The sequence below is a fragment of the Microtus ochrogaster genome, chromosome 16 (assembly GCF_000317375.1).
Source record: "Microtus ochrogaster isolate Prairie Vole_2 chromosome 16, MicOch1.0, whole genome shotgun sequence".
Taxonomy (NCBI): Eukaryota; Metazoa; Chordata; class Mammalia; order Rodentia; family Cricetidae; genus Microtus; species Microtus ochrogaster.
This window is the reverse complement of record NC_022018.1, coordinates 52,466,295-52,477,632: the sequence shown is the minus strand read 5'-3', so window position 1 is coordinate 52,477,632 and position 11,338 is coordinate 52,466,295. Positions and strand designations below refer to the sequence as shown.

At 40.6% G+C, this 11,338-nt stretch overlaps 1 protein-coding gene across 1 annotated transcript in view; it reads left to right on the top strand.

Annotated features, from left to right (window-relative positions):
* Positions 1-11,338, top strand: part of LOC101983540 (constitutive coactivator of PPAR-gamma-like protein 1) — a gene marked incomplete at its 5' end in the record, with an annotated part of 84,686 nt that overhangs the window by 15,198 nt on the left and 58,150 nt on the right. The window contains 3 exon segments of the mRNA XM_026783022.1: positions 4,313-4,470; positions 4,472-4,557; positions 9,764-9,846. Of these exon segments, the coding sequence (XP_026638823.1) occupies positions 4,313-4,470; positions 4,472-4,557; positions 9,764-9,846 (327 nt within the window).

Below are 11,338 nucleotides of genomic sequence, written 5' to 3'. Positions count from 1 at the left end.
TGTTTTCACTCTAATCACATCTTCTGCCAGGTCTTTTATCAACCACCATTACCTTAAAGCTTGAAGAACTGTGTATTTGTCCACTGTGAACATAGTTATCCATTCATTTGTCAGTCAGTCAGTCCTGGTTAAAGGCTGGACGCAGGTAGTGGGGTAAGGGCCTAACATATGCAAGGCCCTGGATTCTATCCTAGTACTACTACAAAATAAAAAAAAAAGGAAAAAGAATAGTCCTATTAGAAAGAAGCATACCCTTTAGTCCACTCTCTGCTGTCAACTTTGTGCAGATTCTTAAATTTTATGGGTCTCTCTCTACAAAAAACAAGGACCTCTGCTCTCACACACATTTTGTATTAGAGAAGGCTTGTTGCCTGACACACGGGAAGCACTGAGACCGAGAAATGCCATATCTTGTGAGTTCCCAGTGATTCTCAAGTTGCAGATTAGCAGGGTGGTCTCTGCAGCAGCAGCAGCTGATGCAGTGGCAGGAGTGATTGGCAGTAGTTCCCCACTAGCATCTTCCTCCACCCCAGCAGAATTCTTTCTTTGTTCTTAACACTGGTCTTTAGATTAGCATTTAAAAGCAAAGTGCAGCTGGGTATGATTATGTAGGCCTGCAATACCAGCACTTGGTAGGCTGAGGCAGGAGGATTGCAAGTTTGAGGTTATCCTAAAAAAACCACAGTGAGATCCTGCCTCAAAGGAACAACAAAATCTAGTGCATTAAAAAGTGCACAAACTTTAGTAATCCACCCCAACTCTAATTTGCAAATGATTAACAATATTGTAATTCTTCCACAAAGGCAGATAGAGCACCAAACAAATAGCCAGCTGCAGCAGACGTATGATTGGCTGCAGTGGATGCAGTATGAACGTGGAGGTCCTTGTCTTTTGAAGTGGGCTGCTTTCTAGTGGGACTGTTCTTTTTTTTCTTGTTGTGGTAGTACTGGGATGGAACTGAGGGCGTGTACAGGTTACCTTCATCCAGCCACCAGCCTTCCCAGGCCTTAACCAGGCTGTTTTTGTTCTCGCCCTCCCTCTCTCCCTCCCTTCCTCTCCCTCTCTTCTCTCCCTCCCTCTCCTCTGTCTCCCTCCCTCCCTCTCCTCTGTCTCCCTCTCTCCTTCTCCCTCCCTCCCTTTCCCTCCCTCTCCCTCCTCCCCCCTCAGAAAGTTGTGCACACATAATTCCACTACCCTGATACAACCCCATTGGGTCTTTCCCTTTTCAATCTGTTTCCAGACACAGTTTTGCTATCTATAATTATCATTATATTGTGTTCTAATATGATTAATGTTTTAATGAAACTTTCCTTAAGTTTTTCCAAAAAACATTGTAGTGACTGTTTCATAATTTCAGTTTGGTTTTCTTTTTTTTTTTTTTCGAGACAGGGTTTCTCTGTGGCTTTGGAGCCCGTCCTGGAACTAGCTCTGTAGACCAGGCTGGCCTCGAACTCCCAGAGATCTGCCTGCCTCTGCCTCCCGAGCGCTGGGATTAAGGGCGTGCGCCACCACCGTCCGGCTTCAGTTTGGTTTTCTCCTGTAGGAGTTATTATGATTCTTTTCATGGCTAAAAAATCTAATGATTTTTATTTGGTAGATTAGCTTTTAGGCTATTTCCTGGAGTAGGGTTACTGGACAAAGAACATGAAGGTTTTACAGCTTTTAAAATATATTGCCAATTGTTTTACAACACTCACAGCATTGTTTGAAAGCTGACAAGTTAACCTGACCCTGCTGACTCAGTCTTCACCTTCCACTCTCTGGCTTCTGATCCCACCCAGGTGAAGCTTTACTTCCCGATCTTTGATTTTACCTCAGATCTGTGTGGGCATGGCCTTGGAAACCCTTCCAGAGCCGCCTTTTTCAGCTTTTGTTTGAAAAGTCTTCCTTAGAAGAAGCCCTTCCTTCCTGCCTTGAAGGGAGCTCAGAGAGCGATGAAGTCAGGAGTTGGATATGGATCTGCTCTCGGTTTTCTGGAACAAGGATGCTCTAGAACTAACTGCCCACAGATAGAAATGTGGGTCGTGCAGACTCCCTGCACCGTCTCCCGTAAGCTGTGAGTCCTCTAAGATGAGTGGTCTCCTGTCGTCATAGGGGTCTCTTCCCTTTATTGAAGAACCTCTTCAGAGGGGGTGTCTGGGAAACAACCAGTAATTTCTGTTCATTTAGCAGTACTTTAAAATTTCTTCCTTCTTTTTTTTACCTTTGAGGTTTCTATGGAAGAAAATTATTTGAATAAAGAACTTGGACTGGACTAAGATTACCATTTCAAGATAGAATTAATTTTTGAGCATTTTTAAGTTACTTTTCTATGTTAACTGATGTGTTTCTAGATTAAGGATGAGGTAAGTTTCTCTTCATCTATGGAAGACTGCTACCTGAGTAATTGTAGTTTTGCTTTTTCTTATACCATAATAATGTTCTATTAAATTTTCTCCCCAGGAGAATTCAAAAATTTTTCCTTTAGCTAGTATCATTAACAGTTTGCTTTGCCTCTTGGTGAGATTTCATTACACGAATTTCAGCCAGACCTGGAAACCACTTCCATTGTGAAAGCCAGCAAGATGAGCTTAATGATGGCCACTGCTGAGGAGACACAAATGTTCTGTGTCACTTAGATGCAGGAGGATAGCTGCTGCTCCCCTGACAGTTGGCCGCTGGAACTTAATTTTAAATTTAATTTAATTTAAAATTTCACTCATTAATCCATACATTAGGTTGTAGTTCTAGAAATTTCAGGTTAAAGAGGACATGCATCTCTCCTTAGTCTCTGGAGATTTAACTGAGTCCCCTGACTCATTATAAATATTTTTAATTGGTTTTATTGAGCTATACATTTTTCTCTGCTCCCCCTCCTGCCTCTCGCTTCCCCTTCAATCCTTTCCCATGGTCCTCATGCTCCCAATTTAATCAGGAGATCTTGTCTTTTTCTACTTCCCATGTAGATTAGATCCATGTATGTTTCTCTTAGGGTCCTCATTGTTGTCTAGTTTCTCTGGGATTGTGAATTGTAGGCTGGTTTTCTTTGCTTTATGTTTAAAAATCAGTTATGAGTGAGTACATATGATAATTGTCTTTTTGGGTCTGGGTTACCTCACTCAATATGATATTTTCTAGCTCCATCCATTTGCCTGCAAATTTTAAGATGTCATTATTTTTCTCTGCTGTGTAGTACTCCATTGTGTAAATGTACCACATTTTCCTTATCCATTCTTCAATCGAGGGGCATTTAGGTTGCTTCCAGGTTCTGGCTATGACAAACAATGCTGCTATGAACATAGTTGAACACATGTCCTGTGGCACGATTGCACATCCTTTGAATATATATCTAAAAGTGGTATTGCTGAGTTGTGAGGAAGGTTGTTTTCTCAATATAAATTCTAATCTCTAAAATACCTTCACTTGTTGAAGAAACAAATAGCTTCCTGGAATTTTAGTTGGACAGAGTTTGAGAATTGGCAAGAAAGGGAAATCAATAGTTTGGGATTTGAAGTATTACACCTTGTTTAATTTTAAAAAAATGATTTGGACTTTGGTTTTAACATTTCAGAGCAGTTTTCAGTGCTTGTGGGCATAGGACCGCAGCCTCCCTGCCTGCTTGTCAGTGAGCCTCCAGGCTAGATTACTGTGCGCAGTTCCAGTAGTTCCTGGTAGGGGTGCAAAGTGAAAGTGCTTGGGCTCCTTCTCTTCACAGACGTGGCAGTTAGCATGTATTGAGTCTAAGTGGTAGTTCTGATGTGGCTTGCTCAGGAACTTTAGGGTGTTCATGTGTATCCCGAGAATCCCTGTGATGAATGCCTTAGGAACATAGACTGGGACATAGCTAGATATAGGTGTTTTTTTTTTTTTTAAAGGAGAAAGTGTAATTCTGCTTTCCTACACTTTTGATGTACTTTGAAGAGGTTGTGTTGGCTATGCAAATGGGGGTGTCTCCTTTGTCTTTCTGCTTTTATTTCCCCTTTTCATCTTCCCCCACCCTCTCCATTTTTCTTCTAAATACTGTCACAGGAATCTGTCAGATTTGCCTGTTTTTAGGCAGGGTGAGTTTTGAATTGTCATGAGTGGGGATTAATTTGCAGTCTAGATGGGATGGTAGATTATTGACAGGTGATTTGAGTTCAGTTTCCTGAGAGAGTCCTCCTGTCCTCCTGTTGGAGCACTGTGCTACCCACTTGGTCCTGGCACTTTTGGATCATTTGAATAATGTTTATGTCAGTAGCTTTTTAATGCTGTCGAGTACATCTGCCTGTTGAGCCTGCTGCTGCAGTTAGAACATGTATCTGATGGTATTTTCTTCTTTTTTTGTGCGTAGGTTGCACAGAGCATTGAGGATCACCATCAAGAAGTGATTGGCTTCTGCAGAGAGAATGGTTTCCATGGTTTGGTGGCATATGACTCTGATTATGCACTGTGCAACATCCCCTACTACTTCAGTGCCCATGCCCTGAAACTGAGTCACAGTGGGAAGAGTCACCGCAAGCCAATATCTGATGCACGAAGTTGCCAAGCAACTGGACCTGAACCCAAATCGTTTTCCTATATTTGCTGCTCTGTTAGGTAGGTGGAGTAGTGTAAAAACTGTTTTCTAAGGGAGTGGTACAGTAAGCATACTGATGTATCCTTTGAAGGTTTTCTGCCCGAATGCTTTGGTTTTATATCTGATATTTACATTTAAGAATGAAAAAATTGGTTCTTAATTGTATTCTTTTAGTAACTTATGGTTCTTGTTTCTAAATTTTTGTTTATATGTTGTTCTATCCAGGCTGATAAACTTAACTCTGTGATAAACTCCAAGTTTTATAAAAATAACATTTCTGAATCACATGTGCTAACACGTGCCAACTATGAAAGATGAAAGTGGTAGTGACCATCAAACTGGTAGTGTAAATTGTGTTTATAAAAGAAGAAAATGTGTGATTGGCATTGTGGCACAAGTCTATAATACCAGCCTGCAGGAAGCTGAGGCAGTAGGATCACCACAAAGCAAGTTCAAAACCATTCTGAACTACACAGTGAGACCCTGTCTCCAAAAAAAAAAAAACCAAACAACCAAAACAGTGATCTTGAAAGTATACTGCTCAGAGGGCTGGGGAGATGGCTCAATGGTTAAGAGCACTGACTGCTTTTCCAGAGGACCTGGGTCCAATTCCCAGCACCCACATAGCAGCTAACAGCTGTCTGCAAGCCCAAGATATGATTCCCTCATACAGAGATACATGCAGGCAAAACACCAATGCAAATAAAGTAAAAATAAATAAATTATGCAAAAAAAAGATTGTACTGCAGTTGTCAAGGATTGAGTTCAGTTCCCAGCACCCATAGTGGGTGGCTTGTCTCTATAAGTACTTGCACACAGAAACATACACAGGCTGGAGAGATGGTTCAGTGGTTAAAAGCATTTGCTGCTCTTCCAAAGGACCCAAGTTTCAATTCCCAGCAGCCACATGATAGTACACAACTGTCTGTAACTCTAGTTCCAGGGAACCTGACACTCTCACACAGAAACATAGGTAGGCAGAACACCAATACACATGAAATAAAATGTACACACACAATTCAAAATAAAACTTTGATTAGAGAGATGATGGTTCAGAGATTAAGAGCACTTGCTGTTCTTGCAGAGGACCCCACCCCTACCCCTAGTTTGATTCTTAACACACATGTAGTAGCTCACAACCACCCATAACTCTAGTTCCTAGAGAGCCAATGGCCTCTTCTTACCTGTAGGCATCAGGCACACATGTATGACATACATACATACATACATACATACATACATACATACATACATACAGGCAAAACACTTGGATGCATCCACTAAAATAAATAAGTTTAAAATTAGAAAAAATAATTGCTGAGCACTAGAGGTGCACACCTTCAGTCCCAGTACTTGGGGAGGCAGAGGCGGGTGGATATCTGAGTTTGAGGTCAACCTGGTCTACAGAGTGAGTTCCAGGACAGCCAGGGCTGTTACATAGAGAAACCGTGTCTCAGAAAACTAAATGGAAAAGAAAACTACACACACAAAATCTAAACACAAAGAATATATGCCACAGGACTAAAGCATTGCTATGATTTCTTTCCCTTTGAATGGTTGCCATTATTATTAAAGAAAACAGTTGCCTTTTTGTTTTATTTTGTTTTGAACTAGAGTTTTATGTAGGTTTCCAATGACCTTGTTCAAGGATGAGCTTGGACTTTAGAGCCTCCTGTCCTTGCTGGATTATAGGTGCATGACACCATTCCCAGCAGAAAAACAACTACTTTAAAAGAAAAACACCATTGTAAGTAAATTTAAAAAAAAATCTCATGAAACAATTATTTTTTCTATATTCCCAGAAAGGATATATTTTGTTTTTTTTTTTGTTTTTTTGTTTTTTTCGAGACAGGGTTTCTCTGTGGCTTTGGAGCCTGTCCTAGAACTAGCTCTGTAGACCAGGCTGGTCTCGAACTCACAGAGATCCTCCTGACTCTGCCTCCCGAGTGCTGGGATTAAAGGCGTGCGCCACCATCGCTCGGCAAGGATATATTTTGTATATTAATTTATATTTCTTAAATAAGTTTAAAGAGGTAACATGTACATGTGCACATTTGTTTGTTTGCTTTTTTTGTTTTTTTGAGACAGAGTTTCTCTCTGTAGCCTTGACTCTCCTTAAACTTGATTTGTAGATCAGGCTGGCCTCGAACTCATTGAGATCTGCCTGCCTCTGCCTCCCAAGCTCTAGAATTAAAGGTGTGCACCGCTACCGCCCAGCTGCATGTGTATGCCTTTTACTTTGTGTCATTCCTTTCCTGTTAGCGTACCCTTTCTGTGTCTTTGTATGTGTTAAGCTACTTTAAAATTCAACTCTATAACTTTTTTTTTGCATAATTGTATCCGAGTAGAAATGTATGGTTTTTTGAGTGAGGTTTTCCTGTGACTGAACTCCTTGGTTTAGATACTAGGGCTCTTTGGGAAGCTGCATGATCTCTAGTGAAGTTAGGTACTGGGCTTTCTGTGGAGTTAGCCCATTCTGGGGAGTTAGTTAGACTGTGGATCATTTTTAGAAATTCCTAGTTACCAGAAAGGTAGGTGTATGTAGGTCAGAGGTCACTCTCTAATGACGTTCCTCTGGACAGCTGTTTACTTTTGTTCTTGATTTCTTTTGTTTTGAGACAGGCTCTCTCACTGGGTAAGTGTAGGCTAACTGGCTAGTGAGCCCTAAGGAGGATCCATTTGTGTTTGGCACACATATCCGCATGCACCTCATGTTGAGTTGTAAAGGATGTGCCATTATACATGTCTTTTTATGTGGGCTACAACTTGGGTCTTCATGCTTGCAAGGTGAGCATTTGCCAACTGAACTATTTCTAGCTCCAGATTTGTATAAATAGTACAAAACACTTTTATGTTTTGTTATATAAGAACAAAATATTAATTTTACAAGTTGTTTATTTGGATCTAGTTGTAAATATCGTTTCTTATGGAATTTTTGTGTCTTTAGATTTGGAAGATTAAAATAAATGAAATATATTTTTGTAAGTTATAATGTAAAAGGATACTTTTTTTGATGTCTGAAGCATGTGTTCATCTGCTCATACATACTCAGCACTGGAATGCTGATACAGGAAGATTGGGAATTTGAGGCCAGCCTGGGTGACATTGACATGTTAGTTCCAGACCAGCAGAGTTGTATAGCATATCAAGAACATATTTTATAGCTGGGCAGTGGTGGTACATGCCTTTGATCCTAACATTTGGGAGGGGGCAAAGCCAGGCAGATCTCTGTGAGTTCATACAGAGCTAGTTTCAAGACAGTCGGGATTCTTAAGAAAAAACCCCAACAAACCAAAAACCTATTTTATTACAAAAGTCAGTAGGGAAGTGGCACATTACATAGATGATCAGTGTTTACCTAAGTGCTATGCAAAATGTCTTTTGCCTAGAATTTGACATATGGATGAATACTTGATTTTCTGTTTAAGAAATGCTGAATATATTTCTTTGAGGTAATATCAACTCATACTTTTCTAGATAATTATTAGAAAAATTTGAAATAAGTGAAGAAAAAATCCAAGTAATACTTTAGCTAGGTCTGTATGTTGTTACTCAGGAGAATGATGCAACAAGATCAAAAATTTAAGTCCTTTTGGGCAACTTAGTAAGGCCCTGTCACAAGACAAAAAAATAAAATGGGGCTGCAGCTCAGTGGTAGAATGATTTCCGCCCTATGTTCAATTCCCAGAAGTTTAAATGTCATCCAGTTAATTTGAGGTATAGAGTCTAGTCTGTTCAAGAAGTTTAGATAAATTATGAGTAAGTTTATTTATTGTAGATTTTGTAAAAAAATTGTTGTCTTCAAATAAAACTATTTCCTCTGTAATAGAAAGTACAGTTATTTAAAATGTTTGGGAAGTTGAGTGGAATATTCATTTAAAAATCCGGCACTCGGGAGGCAGAGGCAGGTGGATCTCTGTGAGTTCGAGACCAGCCTGGTCTATAGAGCTAGTTCCAGGACAGGCTCCAAAGCTACAGAGAAACTCTGTCTCGAAAAAAAAAAAAAAAAAAAAAAGGTTTGAGTTGAGTTTTTACAAAGTCCATTTCTGATACTGAAATTAACTTCATATTTTCCTCTCTCTCTCTCTCTCTCTCTCTCTCTCTCTCTCTCTCTCTCTCTCTGTCTCTCTGTCTCTCTGTCTCTCTCTCTCTTTCTTTTGGGGGGTGGGAAGGTTTCAAGGCAGGATTTCTCTGTAAAACAGTCCTGGCTGTTTTGGAACTCACTCTGTAGACCAGACTGGCCTTCAATTCACAGAAATCCGCCATCTGCCTACCAAGTGCTGGGATTGAAGACATGCGCCACCACCGCCCAGCAACTTTTTATTTTCTTAAATTGACTCTTTAGAATAACTCTGAGACTTTGTATTTCACAACAAAATTCTGGGCAGAACACTCACAGCAGCAAGCAGCACAGAGCCCAGTTGTGTGCACAGCTGGGGCTTATTTGTGTTGGTCTGGGTGTCCTGGGGTTCACACTGTGTGTTGGGATAATAGGCTGTAGCAGTGCTGCCTGTGTTATTGCCTGTTAGTAGGTAGTTGGTGGGTCTGATGTTTTAATGTCGAAGTGATTTAGCCAGGAAACAACATCACAGAGTTGCTTAGGAAATCACTACTTTAAAATTGCAGCGAGTAGCAGCACCCTAGAGATGTGTTTGGGGCCCTAGAACCCTGCTATGAAAGAACGCCCTTCAAGAATATAGTTCCTGCTTATAGACAGGCATAGCCCTAGCAGTCGGACAGACAGCTCAGATAGTATAGTCTGTGCTCTGCCACAGATACTGGTGGGTGGTGAGTCATGCTGTAACACAGTTGTTGTTATTTCATCTTCCTAGGGAAGATTTAATAACCATGGGTCCACATCTGGCTATGTCATTGTCAAGTAATTTTGAACCACAGGTGTTTCAGGAACACATGAAAACTTAGGTCTCGTCCCTATGTGACCTCCTGGAATCCTTAGACTGGAGTTTTGCATACTGCTGGGAAGTTGATTCGGTGTGTAGCTCTGTGAAATCCTTAGTACGAATGGTATCCAAACTATCTGAAAATTCCCCTGGTGCTTGAGTCAACTGTCAGGACTGCCTGCTGTGTGTTGCTTCATAGAGAACAATGTGAAGAAATGCTTGATTTCTCTTGAAAGTGGAGTACGCATTAGCTAGCACACAGTGGTGTAGGAGTCTCCTGTGTCACTGATCCATGGCTCTTACACTGTCCACATTTATATTCTAGGAAACCACATACTACCTGATGAGGATCTGGCTTCCTTTCACTGGAGTTTACTTGGTCCAGAGCATCCACTCGCCTCACTGAAGGTACAAATGTCACTTGGTTTTCCAGCATTTGACTGGCCACTGTGATTTTGTACATATAATACAATGCACTATGTACTTTACTGAAGAAGGGGACATGCTGTGTGGGTAGAAGTGTCTTGTTTGCGACTCCGTCCTGCTTCCTCCTTATTCTCAACATCTGTGTGATAGGCAGACTTAGGCATTCCTTCAGAATGCCCTTCAAAGTCCCAGTTAGTATAGTGCCACAGCCATGCCTATTTTAACTGCTTCTTAGTATAATGAATAATTTTTAGAATATGTGTATAAAGTACTGAATTTTTTTTTTACACAAAGGCTTAATCTTACAAGTACTGAAAATTTTTATAAAGGGTCCTGTAAATATTTTAGTACAAAACTATGTAGTTTTTTGTTTTTTTTTAAGACAGGGTTTCACCATGCATCTAACCATGGTTGACCTGGAATTTGCTGTTTAGATCAAGATGACCTTGATTGGGCTGGAGAGATGGCTCAGAGGTTAAGAGCACTGGCTGCTCTTCCAGAGGTCTTGAGTTCATTCCCAGCAACCACATGGTGGCTCGCGGCCATCTATAATGATATCTGATGCTCTTTGGCATGCAAGAAAGGAATGTGGTATACATAATAAATAAATAAAATCTTTAAAAAAGAAGATGATCTTGATCTTAAAATTATCCACACCTGCCTCTACCTCCCAGTTGCTGGGTTGTACACTTTCTCAGTGGCATTGCAAGTCATTTACTATAGGGTTTTGGCTTTGAGGTCCTTAGCTTCGGTCTTAGAGACCTATTGGCTGGGTTGGCCCTGTTATTGGGGATCCTGATTCGGAAACAAAGTAACCTGGGGCAGGGTAGGTGACTGGAGGGGTTGATCAGACTTCAACCCTGAGACTGTAAGTTCTTTGGCTGTAAAAACAGAGTATGCCAGAGAGGGGAAACTGTGATTGATATGTAATAATAATAATAAATAATAATAAAACAACAGAGTATGTTATTTACTTGGAGTTGCTGGATATACTTGGGGAATACACTATTTTTAAGAGCAGGGAAATCCTCACTGTAACCTTCTGCTTGAAGAATATTCTCTTAGTATATAATATTTTAGTCTTAGTTATGTAATTGTTAAGAACCTTTTTTGTACTTATAGTAATAAATCAGATCACTGTGCCTTGGCCTGCCAAAAAGGCTTCTGCTAGTCATCCAGCTGTGCCCACTGGTTGGTCTTAGTGGGGCAGAGTCTTCTCTTAAGTTAGCCTCAGGCTTTCAAGTGTGTGAGCTACTATTACTCTGGAGCAGAGACTCTGATCCTGCTTCCCCTGTGCTGTAGGGATAGTTAGGACAACCCAGCCCTGCAAGTGTTTTGCAGAAGTGTGTGAGGCTGCAGCCATTAGCCTGACATGGGACCCTGGCCACAGGCACACACTAAAAATGATTTTTCCAAATGTGTTTTGTGGGTTTTATATTATTCTATGATTTTGTGTCCTTACCAGTTAAAGGAA